Source organism: Pleurodeles waltl, chromosome 8 (assembly GCF_031143425.1).
Source record: "Pleurodeles waltl isolate 20211129_DDA chromosome 8, aPleWal1.hap1.20221129, whole genome shotgun sequence".
Lineage (NCBI taxonomy): Eukaryota > Metazoa > Chordata > Amphibia > Caudata > Salamandridae > Pleurodeles > Pleurodeles waltl.
The window spans coordinates 688,924,944-688,941,408 of NC_090447.1; the positions used below are offsets into that span (position 1 = coordinate 688,924,944).

The 16,465-nt window shown below is 45.2% G+C and overlaps 1 protein-coding gene across 4 annotated transcripts in view; it reads left to right on the forward strand.

Annotated features, from left to right (window-relative positions):
• The window catches only part of PCYT1B (phosphate cytidylyltransferase 1B, choline), a 1,028,131-nt gene that overhangs the window by 479,370 nt on the left and 532,296 nt on the right, over positions 1-16,465 (forward strand). For all 4 annotated transcript variants that reach the window (XM_069204810.1, XM_069204811.1, XM_069204812.1 and 1 more), the window contains exon 4: positions 10,558-10,709. In XM_069204810.1, coding sequence (XP_069060911.1) covers positions 10,558-10,709 — 152 coding nt within the window. The remainder of the gene's footprint in view (positions 1-10,557; positions 10,710-16,465) is intronic.

Sequence of the window (16,465 nt, forward strand, 5' to 3'; positions counted from 1 at the left end):
CCCTAAATGCCCCAAAAGTACACAGGCACCCACTGGTGCGCAGTCCCAGGGTTTGGCCAGTGTAACGTTTGGGGAGGAGTTGGTTTCGGGTGGGTGGGAACCAGCTGAGATGACCCTTGTCTCAATAGGAAACAGTGAGCTGGTCGAGAGAACCCTAGTGCCTGAAAACACTAAACAGTACAGGCAGTGGGTGACCATCAATGGACAGAGGGTGGAGGCTCTGAGAGACACAGGAGCCAGTGTGACTACAGTGTGGAGTCAGCTGGTGTCTGAAGAGCAGATTGATCCCCGGGCACTTCACCAAGTAGTTGCAGTGGACAACTCAGAGCGCCTGTGCAGAGTGGTGCAGATTCCCTTTGAATGGGGGGGTCTCACGTTCCTTGAAGGTAGCTGTGAGTCCAACCATGCCTGTTGATTGTTTGCTAGGCAATGACCTGGATGATTCCCCTTGGAAGGAGGTGGAACACAGGTCTCACTTGGAGATGTTGGGTCTGCCTGGGTGGGTATGTGTATCCACCCAGTCAATGGCAGCCCGTCAGGGTAATCAAGAGCCCCTGGAGCCTGAAACAGTGGCCCAGGGGACCGCCAAAAAGAGGAAGGGCAGGTGGTGCGGGAAACCGGCCCCAGAAGTTCCCACGGTCCGGGAGGAGGCAGAGCCTGAGGGTGACGCCCCGGAGCCTACAGGGGAACAAGTGGCTGAACTGGGTGAGGTCTCTGAGCTGTCGCAGTGGCAGCAGGAAGGGGGGCCTACCAGGGAAGCATTCTGTGCCGCTCAGAAGACATGCCCTACTTTGGAGGGTTTGCGGCAACAGGCTGCAGACCAGGCGGCTGGCAAGGATCCAGGATCACACCTGATCTATTGGGAGGCTGACCTCCTGTATAGCAAGCCTAAGGTTCCTGAGCCTGAGTCAGCCTGTGTGCAGGTGGTACCCCAGTGCTTCAGGGCCTTCCTACTGGGGTTGGCCCATTATGTGCCTTTAGCTTGACATTTGGGGCAGGACAAGACTTTTGAGAGGCTTGTCACCCACTTTTACTGGCCCCTAATGTGCAGGCACTCAGCTGCACATTGCAGGTCTTGACGCGGCGCGCGGCGCGAGCCGGACATTCGGCTCGCGCCGCACCCCCAGTCTCTCCTGCAGTATTCGAGGCCCCAAATTGTGCATGGGGTCTCGTTTCTTTTTAGCGCGGCGCGCCTCCATGCACACATAATCTCTCTCCCACTCACCTGCTATTTTGTCCTTCTTTACTGTCGCCATTGTTTGTTCTTCCCTTCATGTTTTTCCTTTTTCCCATTATTCCCCTCTCTTCCCAGCATGCATTGGTTCCCTACTCACTATGGTCCGTTGTCCATTACTTTCCATGTACTTTTCCCTATCCAATATGGTGTCCTTGCACTTCCTGCTGGTCGCTTCCTGTTTTATGGGTATTTAAGGGCTGTGATTCTTTTCCTCCTTGCACTGCAACACTTTCTGTTTGGACGGTGTCTTCGCTCCTTCTCCCTTGTGTCGGATACTGGTTACGCTTTTTGTTCCAGTGTTTTTTCCTGTTCATTTTTGGTCTTGTATTCTACATATTGATTTTTGCTCTTGTTCCAGGATTTCCTTTTTGAGGTTTTTCCCCCTTTTTAGAGTTTTTTTTCCCTCTGGCACTACTTCTGAAAGACACGGACTGCCCTTGGCGTTCCTATCGCCTGCAGCACCGTGGCTACCAGAAAGAGTTGCCCCTACCTGGGCCAAGGCAGAACATTCAAGAACAAGAACCTCGTCACTCGTTCGGCGGACTCCAGGCTCAAGCAACGCATAAGTCGTGACAGATTGCAGCGCCAAATAAACCCGAATTCGTCTAACAGAATGGATGATACAGTTGTGGCGGCTGCAAACCCTGACCGGTCCCTTCTGGCAACTATTCAGCAACAGGCTCAGGAACTGCAACAATTACGAAACGAGAATGCTGCCTTACGACAAGCTTTGGCCTTCCGCAGTACGGATGTTCCTACCGTTTCCACCGCAACTCCTCGGTATTCCGGTGAACCAACGAAGCTGCGAGAGTTCTTGGATGCGTTGACTGTTTACTTTGCCTTCCGACCCACACAATTTTCTCATGACAAGACAAAGGTGGGTTATCTTATCAGTGCCCTATCCGGTCCTGCCTTGGCGACTCCGATTGTATCTTCCAATGACCCAGTATTGTCTGATTATCCAGCCTTCGTGAATCGTTTTAAACAGATGTTTGGTCGTCCATGATTAGAGGCCTCTGCTGAAGAAGCACTCTGTGACATCCAACAAGGCTCTCAAGATGTCCTCCAATACATAACATGCTTTCGACAGCTTGCTGCCGAAACAACTTGGGTGGAGCGCACTCTGGGTACCCTATTTCGTAGAGGGCTAAAAGAGGAGATCAAAGACGAGTTAGTGCACTCCACCCGAGTAAAAGATCTTCGCAGTCTGATGGATTTAGCTCTTTCCATCGAATATCGTCTCCAAGAACGACGTTTGGAAAAAAGAAGAAATAGAGGACCTTCGCAGTCAAGCACCTCATGTGTCTTTTTGCATCGTCCGGAGGAACCTCGCCCTCCCGTAAGAGAAACTGAAGGTAAACCTATGCAGGTGGATACTACTCGTGGCCCACTTTCATTCAGTGAACGTGAAGAAAGACGGAAAAAAGGATTGTGCCTGTATTGCTGGTCATCTGCTCCGTACATGCCCCGTTCGTCCTCTAAAGCCATCGGGAAACGCTACTTCCCTTCCTTTGTAAGAAGGGAGGGGACGGGATCATCTGCTATACCTTCCATTAGTTCTTTCAAAGACAATGCCACCAATTTGTTCATGCTACCTGTGACCCTGCAGTAACCTGACTGTTGTGAGGAGAGGACAATGGCCTTACTTGATTGTGGTGCTAGTGGCATTTATATGGATAAGTCCTGGTCCACAATACAACAAATAGCAACACGACCCAAGGAAGTTCCGGAACAAGTACACACTGTGGATGGGTCCTTAATATCCTCTGGTCCAGTTGATACTCCTACCCTGATTTTAAGTCTACAATTTGGGAAGCACCAAGAACACGTCTCCTTTGACTTATTATCATCTCCCAATCATACTATAATCCTAGGAATTCCGTGGTTCATAAGACAGAGGGGGTCATTCTGACCCTGGCGGTCATAGACCGCCAGGGTCGACGACCACGGAAGCACCGCCAACAGGCTGGCGGTGCTTCCTTTGCTATTCTTCGCCCAGCCGGGTCCGGCGGTTTCCCGCCGGATTTCCCCCGGCTGGGCTGAATGGAGATTCCGACCCCCTTCCTGCCATCCTGTTTCTAGCGGTTTTTACCGCCAGGAACAGGATGGCGGGAACGGGTGTTGTGGGGCCCCTGGGGGCCCCTGCATGGGCAGTGCAGGGGCCCCCTAACAGGGCCCCACCATGATTTTCACTGTCTGCTTAGCAGACAGTGAAAATCGCGACGGGTGCAACTGCACCCGTCGCACCCCTGCAACTCCACCAGCTCCATTCGGAGCCGGCTTCATTGTTGCAGGGCCTTTCCCGCTGGGCCGGCGGGCGCTCCTTTGGCGGGCACCCGCCGGCCCAGCGGGAAAGCCAGAATGGCATCCACGGTCTTCTGACCGCAGAGCGGCCATTTAGCGGTGACCGCATGGCGGGCGGCGGTCAGAATGACCCCCAGAATCCTTATGTAAATTGGGAAACCAGGACTATTTCTTTGTCCTCTCAGTTTTGTCATGAACATTGTTTTGCCTCAGACACTTACTGGTCACCCAAGAAAATGATACCTTCTGAACCCACTACAGGTTGTTCCATCAATACAGTCCAAGGGGTCCCTGACCACTATCTGGACTTCCAAGATGTATTCCAAAAACCATCCAAACCTGTTTTGTCCCCACATCGAGATTATGATTGTACAATTCCTCTGGAACCTGGGGCGATCGTTCTCTTTGGGAGAATGTATTCTCTCACAGAACCTGAAAGGGAAGTTCTCAAAGATTACCTCCAAGAAAATCTACACAGCGGTCTTATCGTACCATCTTCCTCTCCGGTGGGGGCTTCCATGTTTTTTGTACCCAAGAAGACTAAAGATCTTCGTCACTGCCTGGATTTTCATGGTTTAAATAAGATCACTATAAAGGATCGTTATCCTTTACCTCTCATCAAAGATATTCTGGAAGCGGTCAGAGGGGCACAACGATTTACCAAATTAGATCTTAGTGGAGCCTACCACCTTTTGCGCATCAAGAAAGGAGACGAGTGGAAGACTGCTTTTCGAACCCCATTGGTCATTATGAATACAGAGTTATGCCTTTTGGCCTCACTAATGCCCCCTCAATATTCCAAAGATTTATGGACTCTGTGTTCTCTAATCTATTGAACCATACAGAAGTGATCTACTTAGACGATATCCTTATATATTCTAGACATCCTGAACTTCATTCTACACACATTAAACAAGTCCTCCAAAGACTCAGGCAACATCAACTGTACTGTAAACCAGAGAAATGTGAGTTTGATAAAACCGAAGTCAAATATCTGGGTTATCACATCAGTCCCAGTAGAATATCAATGGATCCGAAAAAAGGTACAAGCCATCCTAGACTGGCCTTCCCCTTCCTCCATCAAGGAAACCCAATGTTTTCTAGGACTGGACAACTTCTATCGTCAGTTTGTCTTAGACTTTGCGGAACAGACCAGCCAAATTACTCAGACATTAAAGAAAGAGAATTTACGCAATGGATTTATCTGGACAAAGGTGGCTGAAGCAGCTTTTCAAAGTCTAAAAAAGGCCTTCACTCAAGCACCAATACTGAGACATCCAGACACCAACAAACAATTAGTTGTTGTTACTGATGCTTCCGAAAGAGCCATCGGAGCAGTATTACTCCAACAACAAGATGACGATGGTTTAGAACATCCAGTTTTTTATCTGTCCCATGTACTCTCTGTGTCTGAACAACATTACTCAGTATTGGAAAGGGAATTATTAGCCCTTAAGACTACCTGCCAAGAGTGAAGACAATTCCTTATGGGTTCCAAAGAACCTTTCAAGGTGAGAACGGACCATCTGAATCTACAATGTTTACGTAACTTTCAATGCCAGAACAGTCGTCAGACTCGTTGGGCCTTTTTCTTTAGTCAGTAAGACTTCTATGTCACCTACATTCCTGGATCCCAAAACATACTGGCTGATGCTCTGTCTCGCCGTTATCCGGATTGTACTCCTACCCCATCACAGTATCTACTTGAGCCTAGCAGGATCATTGGTGTAGCTCAATCATTCCTGGATGAGGTGCAACTGGAATATGCAAACCTCTCTGAACAAGAACTTAAGGACTTAAACCCCCAAATACATAAACAGAAAGGATATTATTATTGTAGGGACCTTTTGTTCCTCCCTACAAAAAGAGTACGAGAAAAGGTGCTGCAGATGTGCCATGATTCCCCGATTGCTGGTCATTGAGGTATCAAGGCCACGCAGGAATTACTCTTGCGATCTTTTTGGTGGCCTACTTGGAAATCGGATGTCGAAAGTTACGTACAGGCCTGTCCCATATGTGCCCAAGTAAAGATACCATGTACCCTACTGTTACCTGTTCCACCTGCTCCCTGGCACACCATTTCAACCAATTTCATGTGTTCAAATCAAATCAAATCAAATCAAATCATTAACATTTATAAAGCGCGCTACTCACCCGTGCGGGTCTCAAGGCGCTAGGGGGGAAAGGGGGGGTTATCGCTGCTCGAACAGCCAAGTCTTTAGGAGTCTCCGGAAAGCGGAGTGGTCCTGGGTGGTCCTGAGGCTGGTGGGGAGGGAGTTCCAGGTCTTGGCCGCCAGGAAGGAGAAAGATCTCCCACCCGCCGTGGAGCGGCGGGTGCGAGGGACGGCAGCAAGTGCGAGGCCAGCGGAGCGGAGGGGGCGGGTGGGGACGTAGAAGCTGAGGCGTCTGTTGAGGTATTCCGGTCCCTTGTTGTGGAGGGCTTTGTGTGCGTGGGTGAGAAGACGGAAGGTGATCCTTTTGCTGACTGGGAGCCAATGCAGGTGTCTCAGGTGTGCGGAGATGTGGCTGTTGCGGGGTACGTCGAGGATGAGGCGGGCCGAGGCGTTTTGGATGCGTTGCAGGCGGTTTTGGAGTTTGGCGGTGGTCCCGGTGTAGAGGGTGTTGCCGTAGTCCAGGCGACTCGTGACAAGGGCGTGGGTCACGGTTTTTCTGGTGTCGGCGGGGATCCAGCGGAAGATCTTGCGGAGCATGCGGAGAGTGAGGAAGCAGGCGGAGGACACGGCGTTGACTTGCTTGGTCATGGTGAGAAGAGGGTCCAAGATGAAGCCGAGGTTGCGGGCGTGGTCTGCGGGGGTCGGTGCGGTGCCGAGGGCTGTGGGCCACCAGGAGTCGTCCCAGGCGGACGGGGTGTTGCCGAGGATGAGGACTTCCGTTTTATCAGAGTTCAGCTTTAGGCGGCTGAGCCTCATCCAATCTGCGACGTCCTTCATACCCTCTTGTAGGTTGGTCTTGGCGCTGGCGGGGTCCTTGGTGAGGGAGAGTACAAGTTGGGTGTCGTCGGCGTAGGAGGTGATGATGATGTCGTGCTTGCGTACGATGTCGGCGAGGGGGCTCATGTAGACATTGAAGAGTGTCGGGCTGAGCGATGAGCCTTGAGGTACGCCGCAGATGATCTTGGTGGGTTCTGAGCGAAACGGAGGGAGGTAAACTCTTTGGGAGCGGTTAGCGAGGAAGGAGGCGATCCAGTCCAGGGCCTGGCCTTGGATCCTGGTGGAGCGGAGGCGGGTGATTGGTGTTCACTACCTCCATCAGCAGGAAATCGGGTTATCATGGTAAAAGTAGATTCCTTTACGAAGATGGCTCACTTCAGTGCCCTGAAGAAATTACCTACCTCACAAGAACAAAGTCAGATATTCATCCACCATATTTTTCATCTACATGGACTTCCACACAGTATTGTATCAGACAGGGGACCTCAGTACATCTCTCGGTTTTCGAAACATTTCTGTAGGACCTTGAACATCAATGTAGCTTTGTCATCTGGTTTCCATCCCCAAACCAATGGGCAGACTGAACGTCTCAACCAAGGACTAGATCAGTACCTTTGCTGCTTCTGTAATTCTACTCAGAGTAACTGGAACACTTACCTTCCTATCGCAGAATTCTCCTACAACAACACTGTCCATAGTGCCTCCAAGGTCACCCCCTTTTTCTGTTCCTATGGCTATCATCCTACCTCTTTTCCTACTACTCCTAAGTCTACCTCTTCTCTTCCTGCTGTCACCTCATTTTCCAAACGACTTCGGAAGATTCATAGAATGATTCGATCTAATCTGCTGGACACTAAGAGATACATGAAAAGAATGGCAGATAAGAAGCGCAGTGAGACTCCAGGTTGTCACATCCTGGATAAAGTCTGGCTTTCTTTGAATTTTCTGCCCTTGCGGCTCTCTCAGAATAAGTTTACACCTCGTTACTACGGTCCTTTCCGTATTCTTGTTAGTTAATCCTGTCACTGTCCGTCTTCACTTACCTCGTACCTGGAAAATCCATGCAGTCTTTCATGTTTCCCAGCTAAAACCCTATATGCCTGATCCTTTCTCCCTGCAGTTCCCTAGTCCTCCTCCCTTATTGGTGAATGATGATATTTCCTTTTGAAGGCCAATATTATCTTCAAAGGGCTAGTTTGACCTGACATTGCATGCAACTTTTATTGTGAATTAACTGTATCACCATTTCGTTCTCATCATTGGAAATAGGTGGCTTATACTTATTTGCATGTGGAACTGATAATGTTTACTGTGACATTTACGGCCCATTCTTTGTGTGGGTACTCTGGTGGTACTGACTCTATGTGAGCTGTATTTCTGTTGGGCTGGTGCATGTGAGGGTGTTTTGGATATAAGTATGCTAACAATAAAAACAAGAGATATGTCTGCTGCTAAATGTAGAGGTAACAATCTTTTGCTGGACAGTATGTAATTAGTAAAAATATAAATGAAGATCCCCAGACATGCTCTTCAGTCCCATTTCTGGATGCCAGGGTTGCCATGACCTCTTTCTTTTGCAACTATACACTTGTTTTGACTTTATCCTTTGCTTGCAGATTCTTTTTTACTTCCCTTTTCTCCTCATCATTGTTTTCCTATCTCCCTTTCTCCCTCTTTCTTTCTTTCTCTCTTGCTTTTAGTCATGTCTGTTGGTGAAAAATGAGCTCTAAACTCCCAAAATGAGTGCAGGTGCCCATCTCAGACACATTAAGTGGTGGGTAGAGCTGGGTAAGCATATTTCACATAGTATGGCATTCTGTAGAATGCAGGCATCTAAAACAATCACAGCTACATGGAAAGGGGCTGCACATGGAATAGTACACCTGGTGGAACAGTCTGACAGCTGAATTAGTTCATTCTTCCTTGACAAAAGGCAAAATATTTTAAGTGTAGCTTACAACAGCATGAGTCTTCTGCGTAAAGCAAGAGTGAGTGAATATATATTTCTTGTCCCTGGGTTTCGTCATTCACTTCACAATCTCTGCATCCATGCTGGATGGTTTCTAAACCTGGGAGGAAATGAGCTCACAGTTGGTGTCCCAAGCATTAGCAAAAACTGAGCAAGACAGAGAGGTCGAAATGCGTAGGTGGTGTTGTGTGATATAGTACAAACTTGGATGAAGTAATCAACTCTCCTGGAGTGCAATGATACAATTGGTTTGCAATTGTTTGTTTGGAGATTGTAGAAATGTGCGCTACAATGTGGACCGTTTGATGAATTTATTACACATATATATATATATAAAATTGTAATTATAATTATATTTTATATTTTTTCTTTACTGATGCCGAAATGATCTTCCTGCATTCTTTTATTACTTTTTTTCAAGACCTTTGTAAGGTGTGGGGTCAAAGCTGAAGGATGTGTGCCCACAGAACCTGCTGCACAGGCAACCTAGGTATACTCAGTGAGTGTTGGCTGTCCATGGCCATCATGTAACAGCTGCACTCATGGCTGCAAAAACACCCTCTTGCAGACCTCTCAAACAAATGCACAAAAACGTAATTTTAATTGTGTGTAGTTTGTGTTAGTGTATAGATCTGCGAGGAGATTCTCCCTTGATTATAAAAACATATCCAAAGGTTTCAGAGACTACATTGACATTGACAAATCACTGTGACATGAGTTTCAGTAGTATGAACTTGATAATGTTACCCTTACTAAGCTGTTGCGATATCTTCACTATTGTTCCTAAATCTAATGGGCTCTTCTCTGCCCCTCTGGGATAAATTGTCATATGTTAATGGATGGCTGACTGCTCATTGCCCTGCAGATGGTGTGCAGTCTAGGAAAGTAGATCCTACTGCCCATCACAACAAAATGATATGCAGATCCCTGGAAGTTTTTAAGTAATTTGTTACCAACATGTTAAGTATTAAATTATGTAAAAGATCTCACTAATTACTCATTGTATAGTTAAACGTCCTGTGGCAAAATAGCATTGCCAGTAATGTCTGAATGAATATATGTCAAGAATATCCAGTTATAACTGTGTCTTTCTTAGGGAATATAGTTTGTAGTACTCAGAATATCAAATGCAGTTTGAAAACTGTATTTTTAAAATATTGCCCAAAGTGTGATAAATTGTTAGTGAATATAATGGTGGTATGTAAGGTAGGTTAATACACTGTATAGTTTTGATATTCACAACTGCAGTTCTAATATTTTTGATGCAGTGAATGAAGAGTGTTTTGATTTTTGATCCTAGATTATTATGCCTAGATTGTTACACTTAGTGGCTTGTCTACTGTTGTTAGACATCAAACTTAATCCACATTTGGGCTGTTAATTCATTCAAAGAGGGAACTAAAATCACATGATTAAGTCCTGGTCAATATTAACTTGTTAAATTTCGTAATGTGCTCAAATCTACTCATGTGTGAGATCTTAAGATCTGATGTCACGTCTTGTGATGTCAGTTCCAGTGGGATTAAGGGCCATGATATCACTTCCTGTGATGTCACCTCCTGTAATGTTACATGCAGTGTTGTCACTTGCATATGGCCTAACTTGGTTAGCACCCTCACCTCCCACTTCTTTTAAAAACATGTGCCAGAAATAACCCATCAAAGCTGTAAAGCAGAGGCTAATCATATTTATAGTCAATTATTTTATGTAGTTGGGGGTGTGAGGTAGTGTCAATTCAAATGCTGTCATCGTGCAGTAGTCTAGTGAAGCAGGCATGCTATTATTCTCAAGAGACAACATTTAAATAAAATGCACAGTCATAAAATATGGGAACAAACCAGCCGTTCTTTCCTATTTTAGAAAAGCTGTTACAGATCACAATATAGAGGGAGAGCAAAGGTTAATTTATCACCAAGGACTATGTAGGTGCACATGCCTTAAAAACTCAATGCTAGCACGATTGGTTAAACATGCTTTTCTTATTTAAAGGCACGAGCGGTAGTGGTCACCAGCTGATCATCTTCACCCAGGTTTTGTGTTAATTTATCATGGCATTTAATTAATACCGGACTTTGTGTTTACTGTTTTTGAATCAGTTTGCAGTGATGACCTGACCCACAAGTACAAAGGCTTCACTGTGATGAATGAAGGTGAGCGGTACGAGGCCCTCAGGCACTGTCGCTATGTTGATGAAGTCATCAGAGACGCTCCGTGGACGCTTACATCAGAGTTCTTGGATACACAAAAGGTGGCATTATCTTTTCAAATGAGTATCCCAGACGTTGCTTCCTTCGTCATTCCCCGCTGCGCTACTTTTGTTCTCCTTCATGCTGCACTGTTGAATTTCAGGGTTACCTGGTCTTGGTGCCACTTTCGTCCTCCTCTTTTTTTCACCATCCTAAACTTCCTGTCTCGTTAGCACACTCTTACTAGTTCTTTTTCCTCTCTGCTTTCTTCCTTTGTTTCGATTTTACTATCTTTGTCTTCTCCTTTTTGTTGCTTTTCTCTCGGTCTGGTGTTCCTAGGACATCGTTTACTTCTTTTACCTGCTTTTTTCTTGCCCAGTTGTTTTTGCATGTTCTTTGTCCGTCTACATGCACGAAGACCTGTGGTAGTAATCAATTGTTTTATTTTTTAAACCAGCTGAAAAAACTGATCCTGAAGTTGGCCAAAATACAAAAACCTGTAGGCGTGTATGAAATAAGATAGCAGTCTCTGCTCGCTGCACGATAGATGGAGCCCAACATAAAAAACACTGTACTTAGAACACCTCAACAAGAGGCATTAAAATCAATCTGTCGTTTAGAATATGGCGGTAATTTCAACATTCGGCAGAAAGGGAATTAGCAATATGAGATTACTTTCACCCACAGATTTGCGGTAGAACCCCATGGGTCCAATCATGAAAATTGCTTTGTGTCTATGGTACTTGGAATTGTGATCTGTATTGGCTGGACTACATAATCGAATAACTGCTTGCAATGTTACCATGGTTGGGATTATGAAATTGTAGGTATATTTTAACTTTTAACTTTGATAATGACTGCACTGCTTGACTTTAGTATCATATTGCATCATATAATGTATTTTTCAATCCTGCCAGAAGAATTAATAATTTATCATTTTGCACAACAGACGGAAATACCGCAAACAGATTTATCTATTGGCACATTAAAATACTGTGAACACAAAAGTGTTCATGCATTGTCCATCATACTGACAAATGTAGATTTTCCAAGTATTTCATGATGGAAAGTCTTAATTTTATTAAAGACACAGAGGCGAGTATTATGCTTTCTTTTCCTGCTTTATTTTAATAGCAGCCAAGAGAAAAACACCAATCCCAGAGGTTTGCGTAACAAGCAACCAATGGGAGATAAGACTAGTCCCCTTAACCAATCAGCACACTATACAACGTAACATATACCAATCCTGACTGCAGGCAGCCCTCTTTTCAGCTGCGAGACAGTGAAGAAAATGATTTGAATAAAGGTACGATACAACAAATTAAACATATTGCCAGGACTAGTGCGAAAAAGTATTGAATTCTGTCCAGGTTAGGAGAGTAGGACGGCTTGACAGGATGGTGAATGAAGGAATCAATCTTCAATGGAGATTGCGCTGGATGAGTACTTCTAGTAGAATCTGCATCTGCTGAATTAGTTTGAAGAGGATGCTGGAGCGTTGGTAGTAACTAAAAGGGTTGGAAAGAACAACATTAGTACAGTAAGCGGTGGGATAATACTCGCCTCCGTGTCTTTAATAAAATTAAGACTTTCCATCATAAAATACTCGGAAAATCTACATTTTATGACAAGACTGGAGGCTCCTATTATGCTTGTTTAAAGCATGTTAACTACTACAGAAGTTGCTGTATTAACAGGTTTACAATAAAATGTGCGAAAGGTAGAATCATTTGACCAATCTGCCGATCTTAGAATATCTTCCAAGCGTGAACCAGCCCAAAAGGCTTTTGACGCCATAGCCCCTCTAGCAGTATGGGCACCAAACTTTGACGTATCAATGCCCGCTAGAGACATTACCCATTTGACCCAATGAGCTAAGGTAGGGGAAGATACAGGTTTATAGGGTTTCCTAAAGGAAATTAAAAGTTGAGAAGCAGAAGATGTTCTAAGATCGGCCGTTTTTTGTTCATAAACCTTTAAACAGTTTCCCACACAAAGCTTCGGATGATTGGGAAAAAAGGGGTAGAAAACGGAAGTAATGTTGGTTTTTGTACGACGAGAGATTGAACAGTACACCAGTAGGGGTGAAGTGACGAGCTGAGATATCCAGGGCTTTTACATCTGACAGGCGTTTGATAGATACTAGACAAAGTAACATGGTTAATTTAGCGGAAAGCATTTTCAAAGACAATAAGTTATTATCCTGCCATGAAACAAACATTTGTAAGACAAGATTGACATCCCATAAAGCGGTGTATTTGGGAATTGGAGGATTGGAGAATTTTACTCCTTTTAAGAGACGACAAATGATAGGATGTTCTCCTACGGGTTTTCCGTTTATAAAAGGGTGATGTAGGTATATAGCTGACCTATATAGATTAATGGTTCTGTATGATTTGCCGGCGCTAGCTTGAGAAGCAAGAAAATTAGCTATCAGAGTTAGATCTGCTGAAAAGGGATCACATGCTTTTCCCAGACACCAGCTAGACCAGATGGACCAAGCTGATTTGTAAGCCTTGGAAGTGCCTGGAGCCCATGAATTGTTGATGTAGGTTGAAGCTTTGAGTGAAATTCCTGGATAAGATGAGGAAGACCTGAAACTTTCCAGGCGGATAGGAGAAGGGTTTTGTTGAGGATGAGGTCGTGAGGGAGACCTTGTGGATTGAGAAGGAGGGAGGGGAAGGAGGGCAGAAGCACAGGGAAGTCGATAGATAATTCTAGAAGAGTGGGATACCACACTTGGGCTTGCCACAACGGGACTACTAAAACTACTGTGGCTTTTTGACGCCGAAGATGGGTGAGAACTCTGTTTATCATGATGAAAGGAGGGAATGCGTAGTTTATTGAATGAGGCCACTGTTGAAGAAATGCATCGGTCGCTAAAGCGTGAGGATCTGGCCTCCAGCTGAAGAAAAGAGGAAGTTGGGCATTCAGGCGGGATGCGAAGAGGTCTATATGGAAAGGACCCCATTTGCGATGAATAGAGTTGAAGACCGAAGAGTGAAGTTTACAGTCGCTGTAGTCGGAAAGATGACATGAAAACCAGTCTGCAACTGAGTTGAGTGAAGCTGGCAAGTATTCTGCTTGAACTGAAATATTTCGGTGAAGGCAGAATTCCCAAACGTTTTTTGCTAGTTCTGCTAGCGGTTTGGATTTGGTACTGCCGAGGTGATTGATATATCTTACCGCCCTGAGGTTGTCCATACGAAGAAGTACGGAACAAGAGACTCTGTTTTTGGTGAAGCTTTTGATTGCAAAGGAGCCTGCAAGCATCTCTAAATAGTTGATGTGCAATGAAGACTCCTGCAGAGACCATGTGCCTCCAGTCGAAATCTGCCCACACCTTGCGTCCCAGCCTGTTAGGCTTGCATCGGATTCTAAGACAAGATCTGGGCTGAGGCAAAGATGGTCCTGCCATTCCAAGCTTCGAGATGGTCGAGCCACCATTGGAAATCTGTACGGGGTTCGAGGTCGAGGGGGATGAAATCTGAATAAGCAAGACCTTTGCGTAAATGTCGAATTTTCAATCTCTGAAGAGCCCGATAGTGAAGAGGGTCTGGGAAAATTGCCTGTATCGAGGATGAAAGAAGACCTACACTCCTTGCAAGAGACCTGAGGGAGAGAGAAGTCTGCTGTAAAGATGGGGTTATCTCTGATTTGATACTTTAAATTTTTTAGTTCGGAAGTTGTAGGAGGCCTTGAGAGCAATTGATTAGAAAGCCTAGGAATTCCATTGTCTGTGACAGGGTAAACATCGATTTCTCGTTGTTGACTAAAAAACCTAGATCTGAAAGGAGTGAGATCGTGTAAGATAGTTGAGACCCAAGGATAGAGATGTCTTGATGCATCAGAAGGATATCGTCTAGATAGATTATCATTCTGAAGCCTTGAGATCGAAGAAGAGCTACAATAGGTTCCATTAACTTGGTGAAACACCAGGGGGCCGAAGAAAGCCCGAAGGGTAGGCAAGTAAACTGGTAGGTGAGATGTTTCCATTGGAACTGGAGAAACTTTCTGTGAGAGTGATGAATGGGAACTGTTAAGTAAGCGTCTTGAAGATCCAGACCTGTCGTTTAGAAGAAGCCAGTCTCTTAAATGAAGAATTGTTTTCATCTTGAAATGTCGATAGACAACAAACTGATTGAATGGTCTGAGGTTGATGACTGGTCTGATTTTCTTGTTTTTTTCAGATTACTAGAAACAGGGGGCTTATGAAACCTGATGGAAGAGGACGAGCTGGTTGGATAGCTCGTTTTTTAAGGAGATCTTGGATTTCTGTAGAAATGAGATTTGACATTTCTTCTGCAAAGCTGAGGGGAAGAAGGGGAGAAGGCTGGAAAGGAGTTTTGTAAAATTCTATTAAATAGCCTTTGACGGTATTGAGAACCCAGGGGTCTGAGGTAATCTCTTTCCATTTGTGGAGAAAAAAATTTAGACGACCCCCTATGGAAAGATGGCCAGAAGATTGGCTTACCTGAATTGTTATAGGACCTGCGTTGGTTCCTCCCTCTGGAACGCTGGGGGTAGAATTGTGGACGAAAGTCTTGTTGTTGTTGCTGTTGGTAGTTATAGGACCCTCTGAAGCCTTGATTCCTGAGGGACCGGCCGGTGGAGCGGCCTCTTCCTCTACCGGCCCTGGCAAAAACCCGTGAGTTAAACACTTTTTTAAGTGACTGTTGAGCTTTGTCTAGAGAAGCAAAGGTGGTAACGTATTTGCTTAGTTCCTTAATAAAGTTATCTCCAAAGAGCAGGCCGTCAGCCTTAGCTCCTGGATCCATAGCTGTCAGGTTCGCAAGCTTAGGATCTAGCTTGAGAAGAAGTCCTTTTCGACGCTCGTGCGTCATAGACGAGTTTGCGTTACCAAGCAAACAAAAAGCTCTCTGAAACCAGAGGGACAGTTCTTCAGGGTCAATTGATTCTTCATTGATTCTTGCGGATTCTGCCAGGTCGAAAATGCAGGATAAGGGACTGACCAAATCAAGGACTTTATCCTGGCAGAGGGCCCAGGCTCTGTCCACCCCTTTTCGGGAGTCTTTACCGAATTTGGAGAAAAAAGTTCGAAGGGACAGATCTATAGAAGGGGTAGCAGTAATGTGTAGGGGAAGAGAGGGTCTGGGACATTGAGAACGTAGTTTTGACCGTACTTGCTTATCTAGGGGAAGACGTAATTTTGCTAGAATGTAACTCGCAACATGTTCAGAAGGTAACCATTCAGTAGAATTGGGATGGTGAATTAAGCCAGGATCACACATGGGATTACCATCGGAATCCTATAGAGAGGCTTGAGCTTGGTCAGCAGATGCTGATTTAGATTTTTTGGGGGGAGGTCCAATCCAAAAATCAGTGGTGTTATCATACTCATTGTCTGAGGAAGAAACATTGTCATCCCCATCATCATCAGTGTCTCTAATGTCCGCAATCACAATTTTATGGGTCTTAGACACATTTTTTGTTTTATTTTTACTTTAAGTACCCATAACTGTATTCCCCTCCGTAGTAGAAGGCCTTTGAGGAGCTTCGCCCTCCATCCTGAGTGAGTTTGACTCACCATCCATTAGCGCAGATGAGGCGTTAGCCTGATTAAAAGAAGCCTCCGAGGCTTTGCGCTTTCTGCTTTCCCCCGCAGAGTGGACCACTTGTTATTGGGATAGACAGGACGACACAGTAAATTGAATTTGCTTGGAAATTTTCCCCATAGAAGCAGAAACTGCTTTTTTAACAGAAGATTAAATAAAATTATTTAAATTGTAAGAAAAATTCTCTTCAGAATCTTCATTTGTTGTGAAAAAATCTGAAAAATCCATTTTGCTATAGGAAG